Below are 18,384 nucleotides of genomic sequence, written 5' to 3'. Positions count from 1 at the left end.
TCACATGTTTCCTATCTGTGTAAAAAAAAACAACCCAACAGAATCGTAAAGACAAATTCGAACAACTGTAGATCTTGAACTCCATAAATCCCCGTTCACACCGCCTGACGCATCTCTACGAGGCTAAAACATCTACAAACGAGTAAAAATCAAGCAACACTGACTGTCTGGCCTATCTGCCACTCTCTCTCTGTCTCTCTCTCTCTTACCCTGTTCTTGTCTTCCTTTTATTTATTTTCCACCCAACCAAAAGAGTCTGGGTTCTGCCCGGAGTTTCTTCCTCAACGAGGGAGTTTTTCCCCACCACTGTCACCAATGCTCTGGAGGGTTCAGTTGGGGTTTTCTGTCTGTTAAAGTGCTTTGAAATGTCTGTTTTTTGTCTCATGGAAGTCCGAGACTCACAGAACGTAGCGTACTTCTGGATGCCGTCAGCCAATAGAATGCGTGTACGGTATCACGTGACTGCCGACTAGAAATCCGCGATGAGGTGAAGTCGCGTGCGTTGATGTGAGAATGTGCGACGGATTACTGTATTCCCAAAGAGGGTACTCTACGTACGGCCGTGGGCTAGTTTACCTCATTTCATTAAGATGGAATTCGTATAAAACCAAGAAACCAAGACGGTGGCGTTGGCATAAAATGAGCCGAATGTGACGGGTAAAGACTGTCCCTCCTCAGCCACCAGAGTTTGGTAGCAGGAATCAGCCAGGACTTGGTGTAATCTGTTACCATGCTTCCTTTCTGGCTCAGGAGTTGATTGCTGCACATGCTGCTATAAGTCGTCTTTTTGCTGTTTTGTTTCCATTGTTTTATTTTGTTCCATTTAGTTTCTTAGGTTATTATGCCCATTTGAAGTCCTTGTATTTATTCTAGACTTGTATTTACTTTTCCCCCAAGACAATATTCTGGACTGTGGCAGCAGTACTGCTAACTTTTAGAATGTTTTGAATTGTCCTTTCCTTTGCGTGAGTGCTGCGGGGCCGGTGACGGTGGGGCTGTTCGGACGGTGGAGCTGTCGGTGCTCATGCAGGTAATTGAGATCTGATAGGTCCGTTGGTTTTTGTGTTGATTTTATTTTTAAAAAAAAAGTTTTTAGTCTTGGGGGAAGATCTGTTTCTGACCATTATTGGATCGTCACTTTATCTGTGGCCTGTTGGTGAGCTTGGACAAGTCTCACAATTTAGTCATTTAATGTTCCCTGACTCTATTCTGAGTCCTCAGTTTTGCAGCGGCGACACAAACCCGACCGTCTTAAAACATTTGGGTTTTGTTGTACAGACGTTAACATGATTTCGTGGAGCAGAAAATGAAGTCATTGCAAAGATTTTTAGCATCATCACAACCATTAGTGGTGGAAATCAAACGACTCGATAAACTTAACTTGAACTGCAGTCGATGGAGTTTTTTTTTATGCGTTTACCCTCAACTGAATCAATTATTGAGAAGCTAGACCTGCTAAAAGGACAAGCTCCGCCCCCTTATAACACAGAAAGCAAATAATTGTTTTTTCCTGTGTTATTTTGTTGTTTACTGGACGCCGTTTTAAACAACACGCCCTCGAGGGCGTTAGACGTTCAGCACAAACCAACAAAGAGAAGCCTGAAATATGATGCATTGTGGGAATGCATTGGAGGAATGCCGATGGAGGCGCTGAAGCAAAGATTAAAAACAGGAGAATCAAAATTTCCTCCAATCACAAGAGACGAGGAATGGAAGCTACAAAAAAACAAACAGGAAGTGGGTGGGATCTGAAAATCTTATCATTAAAGATGATTTAATTTAATAATCATATTTCTGACTTTCTAACCCTGAAACTGTCGCCTGATTGGATAGAAAACAGGAAGTGACCCATCTTTTTCCCCCTCATCAGGAGGAAGATGCCGAAGCCGTTACTTCCTGGTGGACGTACGACCAATCAGAGGTGAGCTTCCTCTTCAACAGGTATCTAAACGCCATACAGAGCAGGTGCCGGGGTGGGGGTGGGGGGTGTGCTTCTTCTTTTTTAACTTCATACCCACACTGTCCAGAAGCAAACTGATCCGGGTCCATGTGAGGGACAGGAGGTGGTTGTGTTCCGACCCGTCGACCCGACCTGGAGGCCGGAGAGGAACCCGGTCCGTCTGGAGCTGCTTCGGTTTCAGGTTCCTCCAGGGAAACCAGGACCTGGAGCGACTCAAGTCAGACTCCAAATAAATGCAGAAGGAGCAAAAACATCAAATAATAAGAAAACTAATCTTGGCTGGAGACATTCTGGGGGGGGGGGGGTCCTGGGGGTGTTTCCTTACCGCTGCTTGTTTTTCATAATGCAGTCTCAACAGTTTTTCTGCTTCTGTGGTAGAAATCACACAATGGGCGATACTGATTGCTTTATTTTCTCAGCGTGTGCCCCCCTCCCGCGTTTGTTATTGCAGAAGAGGATATGCTGGACAGGGGGGGGGGGGTTGCGATGCTGAGGCTGCAGAATCTGAACATTTTCTTTCTAATAATTTGAAATCCGGTGAGGTAGAAGGTACAGGCGCGGGGGGGGGGGGTCTGCGTGCTTGGCGGTAGGGCTTGAGTGGAGTTGCCAGGTCTGCTAAGGGAGGGGGGGGTATGTGAAAGGTGAGTCCGTGTGTGTGTGTGTGTGGTGGGGGCTCTGATTGAGCGCTGCAGCTTCCACTGGGATGCTGAGGTTGTGCGTAAAGGAGAAACGGTTTGAGGCCACCTACGCACCTGCCCAGAGGAATGTTTTATCAGCACTGCGCTTTTTTTGGAGGGGGGCAGCGGTATGCGCGCACATACCAGCGATGCCAGCAGGGGATGTGGCCAGCGGTGTGACCCCCCCACCCCCCACCGAGGGTTTGGGAGCAGCCAAAACAGAAGCGACCTTCTCTGCTGCTGCTTTCTCTCTCTGGTGGAAATCTGCATCACACTAAATATTTCTGTTCCCCCAACGTGAAACGTAACCCCACGCACACTCAGGAAACCGCGTTCCAGCCGTCCGTTCTGTGTGACAAATGGCGCGTAAATAACAACACGTTTGCGAACAAGGAGGTTCCTGAACGCAGCAGATGAAGCGTCTGTGAATCATTAGAGAGATTAACGGAGCTGCGCGCTGGAGCGGCTCGGTGATCCGGGCTGGACGCAGTGGTCCCTCATGTCGGGGCTCTCCGTTTACATTATTCATACAGAGGAGGGTGTGACTTGTTGGCTCTTTTTTTTCCCCGCCTGTATAAAACGAGAAGTTCGCGTAAAAGAAAACACAGATGGAGAAGGCTAACCGGCCCGCTGCGTCACAGAGAGTCCCTTTAAGCCCCAGCGACAACCCGCACACCGCTCCTTTGTGACCAGCTTCAGCCGGCACGATGCCCGGTCTCTGCGCGCTCTGTCTCGCCGCCGCGCTGGCTGCCTTCATCCGGCTCGCCGGGACCGTGGGGCCGGTGGTTCGGTGCGAGACGTGCGACCCCGGCTCGCTCCTGCTGTGCAAGCCGCTGCCCAAGGACTGCGCGGAGCGGGTGAGGGAGCCCGGCTGCGGCTGCTGCACGACGTGCGCCCTGGGCGCGGGGCAGGCGTGTGGAGTGTACACGGCGCGCTGCGGCTCCGGGTTGACCTGCCAGCACCAGCCTGGGGAGACGCGACCGCTGCAGGCGCTGCTGGAGGGACGGGGAGCGTGCGCCAGCGCGGCGGCCAAAAAGCTCCACGGCCTCCTGCTGCCGGCTCCGAGGCGAGGTGAGAGGCGTGCGTGGAGGTGTGCGTGGGGTGCTGTTTGGTGGCTGCTAACATGATCGGTCTCACCTGTTCGGATGATTGCGAAAAATGATGCGTAAAACCTATCTATTAAGGGCAGGTGGTGCGCAACGCGCGTTACGCGCGCCGTTACCAAGTTTCACGCCATCCCAACCTGCCAGGTCGAGGGGAGATGTGTTTGCGTGGGTGAAACTACTCCAGAAAGTTGGAGCGGGTCGCTCCGGCTCCGGCTTGGACCTTTACGCAGCCGGTAATCGTTTGGGGTTTTTTTCTCCATGCGCGCACAGATTTGGATCAAGGATAATGCGCAAAGACGCGTGTGAAATGTTGCTGCTTACGAACTGATTAAGAAATAAACAGCACTGCGCTTCACACACACACACACACACACACACACACACACACACACACACACACACACACACACACACACACACACACACACACACACACACACACACACACACACACAGTGTCGTGAAGATGCTCGCATCTGTATTGTGTTTAGTGTCCGTGGAGTCATGCTGCACACACGCCACCTCCGTGCGAACACACACTGGTATGTGTGTTCAGGCACTGATGACGTCAGGCCTGCAGGAGCCTCCGTGTGTTTTCCTCTACTTGGCTATTTGGCTTCACCACAGTAATGTGTAGCGCGCGAGCAGTCCACACACACACACACACACACACACACACACACACACACACACACACACACACACACACACACACACACACACACACACACACACGCCTTGTGTCGTTGGGTATCTGCTCTCTGATTGGACGGGACAGTTTACATGAATTCTGATGCTACAGCAGAAACAAATAAATAAATGAATGGATGAATGAATGGATGAAACTCATCCTGTGGAATGATTTAACGGTGAGCTTCTATCAGCTCGATCCGGAAACGCGTCATCAATTCACGCTGAGATTGAAGAAAGGGAAAGAAAAAAGTTCAGAAGGAAATCGAGCCCAAGCGCCCCTGCTGGTCAGAGCGGGTAAGTACAGGCCAGCGGTTCCCACCAGCACCAGTTCCCATGAGCCTCTGCTCCCCGCGTTAACGAGCTCCCCGCAGTTTGTACATTCATCCCGGTGCCGGGACACAAACAAATTGCGTAATGTTTTCATCTAGCCGACACTAGTCTTCCTACGGGGGGGGGGGGGGGGTAAATGTTTGTACCCCCGTACCGATGGTTAGAGAGCCTCTGCTGCCTCCCGCCTGCCTCCTGCCCCAGCTGATGCTGTTGTTGCCATCCCTGTTGTTGCCCCCACCATGTCCCTAATTGATCACATGGTCACGGAGACGGGGTGGATTTCCAGCTTGACTGCCCACAGGAGCCACGCCCCCCCCGCCACCCTCACCGCAGGGCTCCAACACACAATCTGCTTTCAGTTAACGGTTCCTAACGGTTTGGGCGTGTGTCGGCCGCCGCCTGCGTGTTCCCACTCCACCCCACCCCACCCCACCGCCCCCCAGCTTCTCCTGGATGTCTCCGCGCTGCTAGCTGTGGCCTCGTGGCCAACCGGTTGGCACGTGGCGGCTAGTTTGGTTCTCCGTGCTTCTGTTGTCACTCTGCTCACAAGTTAGCAACAGGCTAACTTTATTTCACCCCAAATTTTTTTCCGAAAAAAAAAAGCAAACAGAACTCTTGAAAACTGACCCCCCCCCCCAACCCCTCTCCCATGCAGACTCAAACCAGGTCGAAGACGACCGCGTCAACGGGAACGCCACCGCCGCCGTGCTGCCCGACCTGACGACGGTGAAGGGCGGCCACAGCCGGCACTCGCTGCGCAACAAACTAATCCAGAAAGATCACCACCGCAAGACCCAGAGCTACAAGGTGGAGTCGGCGGGGGGGGGCGCCAACATGGACGTCCACAACTTCTCCCTGGAGAACAAGAGGGAGACTGAGTATGTAAGTCACGCCCATCAAACGCCACCGTGAGGTTCAGGTGGGGAGCGGGGCGGTGTGACGCCTGACGTGTGTTGTTGCCGTGGCTTCCAGGGACCGTGTCGGCGGGAGATGGAGAGCATCTTGAGCAGCCTGAAGATCAGCAACGTGCTCAACCCCAGAGGATTCCGCATACCCAACTGTGACAGGAAGGGCTTCTACAAGAAGAAACAGGTGAATGACACACACACACACACACACACCTGAGGACACATGCGAGCAGACCCACCGCATGCCTGAACACTTCCAAAGAATCCTCAGGGACTCATCCCTCTCCGCCCCCCACCACCCACAAGAGCACCCCCCTGCCCCCAGGTTGCCTTGACAGCTACATCAACACTATATTATCAGAATGGCTAATAACCGTGTATTACTCCGGTAAATGCACAGCAGCCGTCTGACTCACGCTTCACAGGAAGTGAAGTCGGTCAGGTGTGTTTGTGGGTGTGTGGTGTGGGAGAGTCGGGGCGGGGGGGTAGGGATGTAAGAATGTGGTCTGGGAGTGTGTGTGTGGCGGCAGGGGAGTGTAAGTATGGCGCTGGTAGTTTAGGGGTGTGTGTAGGTGTGTGTGCTGCTGTTGGCGCGGTACGAAAACAAACAGCCGTGGCCGCTTCACTTCTCCTGGTTTTGGTCGGGCAGACTCGGGGCCACCCATGGCCTCATTTGGACACCGGGACGGTGGAGATTCTTTGGAGTGGCCTGTCGAGCGATGTCCTGACCGGAAGGGACGGGGGGAGGGCAGGTGTGAGACAGTCAACTGGAGGGGGGGCCAATTGATAACGCGATAATTTTTCCCCGCCGAGTCTCAGACATGAGTCAGAGAACAGGTTGAACCAGAACCAACACCCGGAGTCAATCACCCCCAGGTCTCCAAAGTGCGGTTGGGGAGATTGTCTTACTCATTAAAATCAGCTTCCTCGTTCCTGTCCCAGATTTCATCAGCCAACAAGGAAGAGTCCTGTCTGATTGTGTGTGTGTGTGTGTGTGTGTCGCCTGTTTCCCAGAAGGCCAGCGGGGTGCGGGGTGTTAAATCCATCCGAGTGGATGTGCCTTCACGGAGATTTATGACCGGAAACGCGACTAAGAGGAGACCGTGTGAACCGTCTAGGGTGACAATACTGTGAAAAGAAGGGAGGTGGTGGGGGAGGAGTGAACCGTTGGGAAACAACCATGATTCACGGGTTGTCTCGATATTTGGAGGAGACAGATTGAAATTTTATATTGTAGACAAGTGCTATAAAAAAGTACCGGGAACTGTTCCGGCTTTTAGTTCCGCGAACGAAGGATCAACAGGAACTAAAATAAAAAGCAATAAACCTCTCGAATTCGTGAGCATCCGCCGCCGCCCCAGTCGATGGCGGCCATCCTAGATGATGCTTGTGATTCCATCAGGTACGTTTTTAGACACCGCGCTCCTCTCCGGCCCGCTGGGGGAAAAAAAAGATCTATTTTTGATGGAGGATGTTTCAACCTGCACAGATCAGTCAGAGACGCTGGTCGCTGCAGGGATTCGCAAGGGTATGCCCCATCGAGTCAGACAAATCAGGAAAGGTACGCCCCTCCCCACCACCTAAACTAAAAAATCCCATCTTTGTAGCTGCCCTCCCCCTTCAAAAAGTTTCGTGCATTCACTAAGAATGAAGTTTCAGGGCAAGTCGAAGTCAAGGGTAGGGTCAAAATTTGGTTTGGTTGTCCTGGACAATCTCCGCATTTGATAGAATGATTGATCTAGAGGTCGACTATCAGGAGGGGCAAAGCCCCCACTTTGTGTGTGTGTGTGTTTTCAGTGTGTGTTTCTGGTTATTTGAGCCCCCCAGCAGACGTTCGAGTCGAGTTAGCACTAGCTCGTCTATAGAGAAGCCTATTTTTAGCACCAGTTATATGAATCGGCCCAGTATCCCAGTTTGGGCCAAGCATACCCAACACCCCTCAAAGTCTCTCACTCACTGCTCCCCCCCCCTCTCTATTCCATCATTTCACCACCCATCAGTACTCCCATTGTGCTCCCCCCTACAGTCACCCACCCATCTTTTGTCCTGTCTGCCCGCTCCATAATTCCGTCCATCCTGTCCTCCCGCCCACCTGGCTTGTCCTTCCTTGTTTGGCCAGGAATCTCCCCTGGTGAGGCTTGTGAATGGGACAACGGCATGTGTGTGTGTGTGTGTGTGTGTGTGTGTGTGTGTGTCTGTGTGTCGAGAAGAAGAGGAGGAAGCAGCGGGTTAAGGATGTGGGCCAGGTGCTCGTGTACCCTTGTCCCTCCTCCCTCGCCGACGGTGCCAGGGCCCATAAGGGTTGACTTATTGAGCGTGACTCAAAAGTATCCGTGGAAACATACAACCGACCACAATGGCTTTATAATAACCGGCCAACCTTCGGGGACCCAGACATCTATTTTCACTCTGTCTCTGTCCTCCGTTCTGGGTTTTCTCATCCACCTCTCCTCCCTTCTCTCCTGGGGGAAATGAAGTTTTTGTTGCATAAAACCGACGACAAAAAACGTTGTTGTTTTTTCTCCCTTTAAGAACGGCGTAAATGACGGATTGAGTTGTGTTGTTGCTTTATCTCGAAGGTGTCCCGTCGCTGCCTGTGTCCAGTCATCACACTGGTTTCATAGATCATTTATACGTCTGGGTTTGTGTAGCTCCATTCTTCTAAAATAAACACGGGTTATTCTGGAGATTAATTCAACGGGACACTTTTTCTCAGTTTTTTAAAGCAATGTCCTGGAGCAACAAACACACACACACACACACAGATGCACCCTCTTTAACACGAATACACAAACGCGCGCCCCTATACACACTCACACATATTACACTTTATGAGCTTGTGTTTATCCTGCGGTGGGACGAGGCTCTTTTTAATGTCCGTGAAGCCCAGCAGTGCTGCTATTAGCCATAAAGGCCGGCGTCACAAGAGCGTGCATTCATATGCACGACACCCCAGCATGCACGCATCATAAAGGTAGCATTATGAACGCGCAGGGGGGAGGGCACGGGCTTTTTTTAGGGACGGCCCAGGCCGGACAATCTGGGGCACGATGTATGAGCCCTGGTGCAGACTGTGCTTCAGGATTGGTTTGTACCTGAAGAGACTCCGCCTCCAAAAAACAGCGTCAGCTCACCTGGGTAAGCTTGGGCCTAAACACGGCCTGTGTGCTATGAATCCTGGGTGAGGACAGAATGTGTGTTTGGATTTGATGGACCGGAATTGAATCACCTCTCCTCTTAGCAATTAGCTCGCCTAAGATTAGCCAGCTAGCACGGCTGCATGAAGAACCGTTTTTTAGCGTATGAATATTTGGGACAGTTTATAAAGCTGTTTTTTTGCAACGCGTGAATGGTCATATATGGGCGTGTGTATGTTCACGTTCATGTGTGTTCATGTTCAAGTTCACACATGTATATGTTCACGCTTGTGCACGTGAATGTTCACATTTGCGCGTGTGAATGTTTATGTATACATGTGTGTATGCTCTCATTCAAGCACGTGAATGTTCACGTTGCTGCATGTGAATGTCCACATTGGTGCGTGTGAATGTCCACGTTGGTGCGTGTGAATGTCCACGTTGGTGCGTGTGAATGTCCACATTGGTGCGTGTGAATGTCCACATTGGTGCGTGTGAATGTCCACATTGGTGCGTGTGAATGTCCACATTGGTGCGTGTTCAGGGACGACTGCTAATCGTTCACAGATGAAAGACAGATTGAGTGGAAATTCAGAGGTAGCCAAACAACAGGGGAATGTACACACACACATTCTGCTCTTCCTCTCCCTTCCGTCTCTCCTTTGGCTTTTCAACCCTCCCATACACACACACACACACACACACACACACACACACACACACACACACACACACACACACACACACACACACACAGGACTCCATCATCATTAACCAGAGCAGAGGAACACAATGTTAAGCTCCTCTCCGCGGTCTCGTCCACTGGGTCAGGGCTAAAATAGAAGCTGACCGCAGACTCAGACGATGGCTTGGTGGGAGGGAAGAGGGAGGAGAGAGAGGCAGAAAACAGGTTGAGACAGAAGAGGAGGAGGAAGCGAGGTAGGTAGAAAGTTGACCAAACGAATCCCTGGATGAAGGTGGTGTGTGAGAACGGGGCCTGCTGGGCGGCAGACCGGCCCCCAGACTGGCACAGTAGTCGTTGGTATTTTAATGGGACTCTGTCTCTATAAAGCAGCCTTTGATCGTGCACTCAGGCTTCACGTGGATGTGGACTACGCCGGAAACAGACACCTGGTCGCACTCTGAAGCCCGTCTGTCTGCCTCGGCGTCTGTCTGTTGCCTGCAGTGTGGCCCATCAGAACAAGAACTTCATGGTTCAGGTGGAAATGAAACGACACTGAAATCGAAGAGCAGAGTTTTAGCTTTGATTCTCAGGTATTTTCATCCACGTCTGGTAAACTGTGTGGAAGGTAGACCCGTTGAGTTCAGGTGTTTACTGCAGGTATTAGCTCCCCTGTCCAGTTTGGAAACTCCTACAGGTCCTCCAGGGGGAACCAGGAAGTGGAGAGGGATGGCCCTTGTTGGTGGGTTCTTACCCCGACTGAGCCTGTTGGAGACCAATAAGTTCAAGTCTTCCCCTTTATTCTATTACACAAACATTCACAGCTGTGTCATGTTGTCAATCCATCAAATGTTCTAGACAACAGCAATCCCTTTAAATTGGATCAAATATACAGGGTTAATGCAGTTTTTACATCTTCACATGCAATTATGGTATGTTTGTACTTGGTGGTTGTGGGTAAATGGTGTTGCATCATGTTGATCCACAATAAAATATGTGAACCAGTGTCATGGACCGCAAAAAAAGGCACTTCTGAAAGTCCGCTCGACACAAAATTTTAGACTTTGAAAATCAATTTGGCTTCTAAATTGGTTGGTTGTTTGGTTGGTTGATTGGTTGGTTTGCAGTATTATTCTAGTACTGTTATCCATATTTCACTAAATAATGGGGTGCGTTGGAGTCCATCCCAATGCCGTCAAACACCTCTGATGGATCGTAACAGAGCTTTTCGCTCTACTTGAAGCCTAAATTAGTCCGGGGCATTCTTGTTTTTATTTCCATGCTAAGTGAAAAGCTAATGCGTCTCATAAAAAGGCAGAAACTTTATTGGGACACGGAAAAGGCGTGTTTTCGGGTTTTATTGCAGCTTGGCTTTCAGACTGAAGAGCTGTTGTACCGTGAACGCTGCGAGTGTCCCTTCAGCGGGAATATTGTTCTGCCCCCGTCTCTACATTTATGGACACCATGCTCCCCCTGCTTCCAGCCTGCAGTGCTGGTGGGACACACGTGTCTCCTGTTTGGTCACCTGTTCCCAAACTGGGACCCAATGGGTCGGACAAGGATCCTTCTGAGCCCGAGTTCAGGATCGTGTCATTTCATGTTTACCTCATAAAGTTGCCACCCTACGAGGCCCAGCCCCCCCAGGCGGACATCTGATATTACCCTGGGTGTGTGTGCATGTATACATACAGTGCATTCATTTTGTTGTGACTTGTTTATGTGTACCTTCATGTTTGCTCATGCGTGTTTTCGCGTGCCTTTCCGTGTGCACGCGCCTGCCATAATCAGCTCCAGGTGATTTTGAGAGTCTGCCAGAGTCCCAGAATAGCAGCGCTGGTTTTCCTCGCAGCCCTCCAGCCGGCCTTGGCAAATATTTTAGCATCTCCGTGTTTACATTCACACTCCTTCACTCCGTGTGTCCCTCATTCCTGCCCCTCTCTGTTGAAAATAGTCCACGTTTTTACCCGTTTACCCCCCACCGGTAGCCCATGAGCCCAGTAAATAAACTGCACAGCGCCCTGTTTGCACACGGACACCTCCTGAGACATTTAGTATTGTTATTCAGGAGCTGAATCATCTGTTTATCTCCGATGGTTTTTACGTAGAAGAAGCGGGGGACGGTTCCAGACGGCGGGACATTCCTCCCCAGGATTGATGACATGTTTGTCTTACTGGAGTTCTGCTGAGGCAAGACTCGTCCTCTGACAAGTCTCCAACAGCCAAAAGCTATCGGAGAGATTGTAGCACACGCACATCGAAGCTGCTGTTGATAAACGCCATCGCCTTGGAAACGCTAATCTGTTTTCACAACCTTTCTCAAAGCGATAAATCCTCTGCGGATCTTTACCGACTCTTCCTCGGATTGGGAGTCCGTTGGTTGTCGCCACCTGTCTAGTCCCTCTTGTTGAAGTCGGCTAATCTCAATTTTTTTCTTTGCAGTGCCGTCCATCCAAAGGCAGGAGGCGGGGCTACTGCTGGTGCGTGGACAAATACGGGCAACCCTTACCCGGCTTCGAGGGCCGGGAGCGGGGCGAGATGCAGTGCTACAACCTGGAGAGCAAATGAGAGGACGGAGGGACGCCCAGTGGACGGAGAGAGGAGGACAGAGAATGAGGGGAGGGGAGGAAAGAGAGAGAGAGCCTACTTTGCTCTTGCTTATAGTTTCATGCAAACATTTGAAAGGGCTCTGGACCGTCGACATTGGGTCTCGTTTCTGTTGGAGGGTTTCGGCGAGAACAAGGGGGGAGGGGAAGGGCGGAGCTAAGCCTCCTGTCCATCACAGCTTTCCGTCCTGTTTAGGTATCCTCTGTCCTTCCTTTAAAAGCAGGGGAAGAGAGAGAGAATCGACCATCTGCACTATCCTTTTAGAGAAAGGAGGGACTTTTCCACTCGCTTTAAAGAGGACTTGTTTGTGACTGTGACCCGACAACACCAACACCGTTTCTATTGTGTGTTCCCGTCTGTGTGTTAACCTGCGTGTGTGTTTGTGCGTGCGCACACATCTGTGCACACCTGCATGTCTGTGCATGACGTGAGCGTGTGCTCTCCTCATAGTGTAAATACTGTGTGTCACGAAGTTCGGTTCCGACATCCCCCGGTTAACAATTCAGAACACAACGCCATGTGGCTCGGGGTGCATTTTGAAGTGAGGCATTATGGGATAGCAGGGCTTTGACTTCTTATCCAGCACAATGGCCACCGAGGGCCCTCTTTGCTGCCTCTGGCTGTTCCCTCAACCTCCTACCTGGAAGGAATGGAGGCAGATCAAGTGCCTTAAAAGTCGACCCCTCCGCCAGCCACAGTCTTGCTCCACCAGAAATCTGCCTTTCAGTATCAAATACTCATCAATCCTGCTCTGAAACATTAGAATTAGCCTCGCTCGCTAGCAGCCACACGGAGGGTGACTCTCTCCAAGAGGAAGTCCTAAAACCACCCCTCTGGTGTCAGCAAACTCTTTCATTCTGATAACAACACACCCGTGTTCAGGCTCTCACTACTGTAGTAACAAGCTACGCAAACACAGATATGATGCTAACCGTCTGTCCCCAACCACATTGATCTTGTGAGAAGCTACAAGCTAACCAGTCCCATCTAGCAATAATGTCAGTCCTAGAGCGATGGAGACTCTATTGGACGGTTTGGCAGTTCATAAAAACTGTGATTGAGGTTTTTTACAAGTGCTAATGTGCGAATGCGCATGGTATATCCCATGGAGAGGTGGTTTCCTGAGTCAAGCTAACAGAGAGCGCATATTTAATACTCAAACAGCAGATTCTTGGTGGAGTACTAACGGAGGGGCTCATGTCCCGGTAGATGAGTCCCTGAACAGATCCGGCCCCTGGTTTTACCCCGTGTGGTACCAGCGCCAAGGTCTGAAGCCTCACCTTTGTCTGGGTGCCTGATGCCGTCCCAGAACCTGCCCCGCTACCCCCCCCTCGTCTGCCTCCTGTCAGCGGTACAACCTGGTGTCAGCTTTTTACAAAAAAATTGGGAAAAGCCTGGTGTGACCAGCTGCCCCCCAACCCAACACCCCGCACACCCAAACCCTTACGCTTCAAGCACAAGCACTTAAAGCACTTTAGCTGCGCCGCTACCCGTCATGCATGCAGTTAAAGACAATTGGACCTTTCTGCATCGGCATGCCTTTCCTCGGAGGTAATGTCAGATGAAACAGCGCGATACTGTAAGAAAACAATAATAACCCAGGGAGGGGGAGGAAAACAAGCGACACCAGGACTTCTGAAAGCCCCCTCCTGTAAAAGACGCTTTCCATTCAGGGCAACTATTTTCTCTCTTGTTGTCACTGTTTGTTTGTTTGAGAAATGCTCGTATGATCGTACGCCAACAAATCTCCACGAGGTGGACACGGCACCAAATACGCATTCACGCAAGTGGTAGGGGGTGAGAGGGAGGAGCTTCCTGCCCGATGCTGTTCCACATCCTGTGTAAAGACTTGAAAAGCTGAGGGAGCGTCGACGGGGGAACGCTTGCCTGGTCGCTCGGTGGCGCGGAATCAGCTGTAGACTGTCCTTTGCAAACAGAAGCGACTTACAACCGGCCTGTTGGTGCTACGTCCATCTGCTCAGAGACTTGATGTAAGGGGAGGAACACATAGAGATATGTCTAAGCTACTCCCTCCTTACTATTTGTGTGTCTTTTTATATATATATATATATATATATATATATATATATATATATATATATATATATATATATATATATATACATATATATAATTATTATTTCCTGGCCAGCTACGTGTCTGATTAGACATCATGTACAGTACTTAAAAAAATGAAAATTATTTATCTAAGAAAGAATTATAAGCTGATCCAAACTAGGTTTTCTTACAATTCTCACCTATTGCACAGCAAAGTCTATATGATTCAGTGTATTTTGGGGATTATAATCACTAAGGAATGTTTTATTTTGTAATATTCGTTCTGTCGCCCAGCAGGCGAGTTTCGTTTCGGGGCGAAATCGGTCACTCAGGTCTCTGGTCTTCAGTTTAAGACCCATGAACCTGTCACCTCTCAATAAGTCTCTCCATGCACGCCTCGCCATCCCGTCTCAGTCCGTTCACGCGGAGCCAGGGTCACACTTCCGTCACTTTTGATTGTTTAATTTTTTCCCTGCTGGTCACGTTAAGAATCTCTCTGTTCACGGGTAAATGTATTTTCTTTATCGAGTTTATCCTTCAAAGAGTTTTTGTTTTGTTTTTTTGATTCTGAACTAGAAATCACACAGCGATTATTTTCTTGGAGAAAATCTGAGTATAATTTGTATTTAATATCTCTGTTGTTGTTGTTGTTGTTTTTTAAAATAAAAAGTGAACACGTTTAAAGAGACTTTTATTTTTTTTGTTATCATTGACTTCCTTCGCACCGGAGTCCTCCAATGCAAGCGAGCACCCGTCGAGCTCGGAATGCGTCAATAAGGACGGAAGCAAAGGTTCAATTTGTAAAAGCATTAAAAATAAATGTGGTGGTGCCAGGCAGGCTGGCAGTGGGCACCAGAGGTGGAGGAGAATTCCTGTGCCCGACCAAGGCAAACAGAGCGCGGGTCAAAAGGCAGCGCTGAGCTCCATGTCCCTGCCGGCCGGCTAAAGTTAGACGTGGACCTCCACTTTAGATCGCCATGATAACACGGCACGCAAACACGCCCGATTTAGATAGAACATGTGGTCCAGGACAGCATCTGCACAGACCTCCATAAGCGAGGCGACTCTTCCTCCTATAGACGCGCTAAATAGACCCGCCTGAGGTGAAAGGAAGGCCAGCGAGCCCATAGCTGAGGTTAATGTTTTTATTAAATATAACACCTTTTATTATTACATCTCATTACAAAAGTATACATACACCAGTGAGCAGTTAGTAACTTTGGAATCGACTCACGGAAAAAACAGAACAAAACACAAACTCCCTCTACCAACAACAGCAGCATGTAGCGGAATCATCACGCGTTAGCGCGCTAACGCTGACCCGCTCTTTGTGGTCATGTGTTCTTGGTCAGAGAGAAACAAAACAAGTTTTTAATGACATCAACACAACTGACAGCAGACACTCAAGTATCGGAGGTAGGTTAATGTAGATTTTACCCGTCTGAGAGGCGCCGCCCACGGGCGCCGCCCGTCATGCTAGCTGTAAGCCCATGGAACCATGGGAAGTGTTTTCTGAGGACAGTTTTGCATTGAGTTGATTATGTGTCACATCGGAGGACAAACATGGAAAGGAAGCGTGGAAACATTTAGAAAGACTTCTAAACGACATTTGGTCACTCAGTGCTTTTGTTCCTGCCTGGTTTGCCCCGAAACCTCCAGACGACTCGTTCAGGGTGGGGCCAGCTCAACTCAGTGGAGTTACTCAGAGCCAAGATACATATATACACTTTATACAGCCATAAAAATAAAAAATATAACAATAAGGCTCACAAATGATATAAATACTCATAAAATAATTACAAATGAAATGAAATACGTGGAAATAAATAAGGCTAGACAGGAGAAGTAAATGCATCAATATCAAAATCTTTTTTCAGAAAAACAAAAATAGATATTTTTCTCTCTTTGGGACGGGTGTTTGAAGAGGAGGGAGGGAGGAAGGGACGCTCGGCCCCCGCAATGACAGTGTACCTGAATTCAACACCACCATGGACAATAAATAAACAGCTATCAAAAAGGAAAACAGTGGCTTCTTCTTCTTCTTCTTCTTCTTCTTCTTCCTTTTTTCGGTCAGCTCTCCATCAGTGGTCGGTTCTTCTTAAGGACACTCGGCGTCCGCCAGCAGGTCGCCCGACCCCAGGACCTTCTTGCCGTTCCAGGAGTTCACGCACCAACATCGACCCCTCTGACCGTCCAGAGACGACTCACACTGCCGGGGAGGAGGGGGGGAGAGAGCCTTTGAGTTTTCAGCACATGCTTGGACATGCAGCAACACACACACACACACACACACACACACACACACACACACACACTGAGGCACTGAACAAACCTGCAAATCTACAGTTGACATAATGTTGGCTACACACACACACACACACACACACACACACACACACACTCTCACACACACACACACACACACACACACACACACACACACACACACACACACACACACACACACTGAGGCACTGAACAAACCTGCAAATCTACAGTTGACATAATGTTGGCTACACACACACACACACACACACACACACACACACTCTCACACACACACACACACACACACACACACACACACACACACACACACACACACACCTGTTTTGGTTTGTAAAGCCCGTGTTTGTCGCAGTTGGGGAGGTAGAATCTGGTCAACTTGTCTCCTAGCTTCTGTTGGGATTTGGCGATCTTGTCCAAGGCTCTCTGCAGCTCCACGTGACAGGGCCCCTGTAAGGGGGGGGGGGGCAGGTGAAGAGGTGAGGGAGGGGGACATGTAGAAATAATCATTTATTACCAGCAACCACGTGGGCTGACATCAAAGTGGATCTAAAACTCGCGACCCCCCCATTTCTCTCTTCAAAAAGTACGCGAGCGCCCCCTTGTGCCGCAACCAGCCCCCCCAATTGAACCAGCAACGCTAACACGAAGCTCCCCCAAAAACTTTTCTGCACACAAGGAGCCCTCCCGGGCCGGTGGGGGCCGGTGGGGGCCGGTGCGGGGCGCCTACCTGCTCCACCAGCTTCTTGCGGATGGCGATCAGTTTGGCTTTCATGCTCTCCTGCGCGTCGGAGGACCCCCGGGGGTCGTAGGGTTTGGAGAGGCCGGGGAGGTAGTGTCCGTAGCCGGCGTCCGGGATGATGGCCGCGTTCTCCATCTCCGCCTCCGGCTCTCCCTGATCTGCGGACGCCGGGACAGAGAGCGTGAGGCTGGGCCGAGCGGCTCGGAGCGGCTCGGGGAGGAATTTGCGGGACCCGCGGAGGGGCCTACCTACCTTGCGTTTGGGGCTCGGGGGTCGTCTCCCTCTCGGGGCTGACCGTGCACACCGCTTGTCCGCGGGTGAGGGAGTGCAGCGGCCGCGGGTCGCCCGGTCTGGGGGTGCACCTCATTCCGGAGCCGCACGGCGCCGTGTAGATCCCGCACAGCTCCCCGGCCGGCAGGGCGCAGGCGAGGCAGCATCCGCAGCCGGGCTCCCGCAACACCTCGGTGCAGTCCGGCGCCACCGCCGGACACTGGCTCAGCTTCTCCGGGGTGCAGGCGGCGCAGCGGATCGGCTCTGGCCCCGCCACCGGGGACCCCAGCGCCCCGGCGGCCAGCGCGGAGCACAGCGCCGCCACCAGATATAATCCACGCGTTGGCAACATAGTGAGCGGGAGAGTGGATGTAGAGCAGCGCGGAGAAGAAGCAGAGAACAGTCAGACAACAGTCAGACAACAGTCAGCCAACAGTCAGACAACAGTCAGCCGGTTCCTGCTCAGTTAAGTCTTTCCTTTGATTTTTTGGAGGATGTCTAACTGCGCGTTGCGCGCAGCCGTTTTTATAGCCGGGTTCTCCGCGAGTGTTTGACGCATCGGTTATGAATGATTTCTGAAAAGAAGGTGTGATGATACGACGCGCTCTGATTGGCCGGCGTGCGTCCGGTCAGGCGGCTCATTTGAATACAACATTCACGTCAATATTTATTTTGGAACGGGCGTGCTCGCACGTACCGGCGAGGAGTGACGCCACCGGTGTTTGATGTTTGAGGCGCTGACCCCCCCCACCACCAACAACAACCCCCCCTTTTCTCACACTGATGCAACTCTCTCCCCCCACCCCCCCGTGACCGGTGACGGCAGTTTGCGCTCTTTTTACTAAAGTTTAGGGGGGGGGTAATATTGAGCGCACATTACGCGCGCCCACGCCGCGCGCACACCCCGCCCCCGCGGAATGGGAGGTAACAT

At 50.8% G+C, this 18,384-nt stretch overlaps 2 protein-coding genes across 2 annotated transcripts; one reads left to right on the top strand and one right to left on the bottom strand.

Moving 5' to 3' along the window:
• Positions 1 to 3,075: 3,075 nt before the first annotated feature.
• igfbp3 (insulin-like growth factor binding protein 3) lies at positions 3,076 to 14,144 on the top strand. Its single transcript, XM_068319978.1, has 4 exons — positions 3,076 to 3,708; positions 5,422 to 5,648; positions 5,739 to 5,858; positions 11,933 to 14,144. Exons 1-4 carry the CDS (start codon positions 3,345 to 3,347, stop codon positions 12,056 to 12,058), a joined length of 837 nt encoding a protein of 278 aa, XP_068176079.1. The 5' UTR covers positions 3,076 to 3,344; the 3' UTR covers positions 12,059 to 14,144.
• A 1,142-nt stretch (positions 14,145 to 15,286) lies between these two features.
• igfbp1a (insulin-like growth factor binding protein 1a) lies at positions 15,287 to 18,001 on the bottom strand. Its single transcript, XM_068320129.1, has 4 exons — positions 17,436 to 18,001; positions 17,172 to 17,341; positions 16,763 to 16,891; positions 15,287 to 16,364 (listed from the first exon to the last, which is right to left on the bottom strand). The coding sequence occupies exons 1-4, from the start codon at positions 17,803 to 17,805 to the stop codon at positions 16,254 to 16,256; spliced, it is 780 nt and encodes a 259-aa protein (XP_068176230.1). The 5' UTR covers positions 17,806 to 18,001; the 3' UTR covers positions 15,287 to 16,253.
• Positions 18,002 to 18,384: the final 383 nt, after the last annotated feature.

Source organism: Antennarius striatus, chromosome 7 (genome assembly GCF_040054535.1).
Source record: "Antennarius striatus isolate MH-2024 chromosome 7, ASM4005453v1, whole genome shotgun sequence".
Lineage (NCBI taxonomy): Eukaryota > Metazoa > Chordata > Actinopteri > Lophiiformes > Antennariidae > Antennarius > Antennarius striatus.
Note: the sequence above shows the minus strand (reverse complement) of the source record. Positions and strands in the feature narration are given on the sequence as shown.

Excerpts from the sequence above, each read along its gene's own strand:
- igfbp3 (XM_068319978.1), top strand. The coding sequence starts at position 3,345 with ATGCCCGGTCTCTGCGCGCTCTGTCTCGCCGCCGCGCTGGCTGCCTTC. Across the intron at positions 3,709-5,421 it reads GCTGCCGGCTCCGAGGCGAG|ACTCAAACCAGGTCGAAGAC; the intron begins GTGAGAGGCGTG and ends TCTCCCATGCAG. Across the intron at positions 5,859-11,932 it reads GCTTCTACAAGAAGAAACAG|TGCCGTCCATCCAAAGGCAG; the intron begins GTGAATGACACA and ends TTTTCTTTGCAG.
- igfbp1a (XM_068320129.1), bottom strand. The coding sequence starts at position 17,805 with ATGTTGCCAACGCGTGGATTATATCTGGTGGCGGCGCTGTGCTCCGCG. Across the intron at positions 16,892-17,171 it reads GCAAGAAGCTGGTGGAGCAG|GGGCCCTGTCACGTGGAGCT; the intron begins GTAGGCGCCCCG and ends CCCCCCTTACAG. Across the intron at positions 16,365-16,762 it reads GGCTTTACAAACCAAAACAG|TGTGAGTCGTCTCTGGACGG; the intron begins GTGTGTGTGTGT and ends CCTCCCCGGCAG.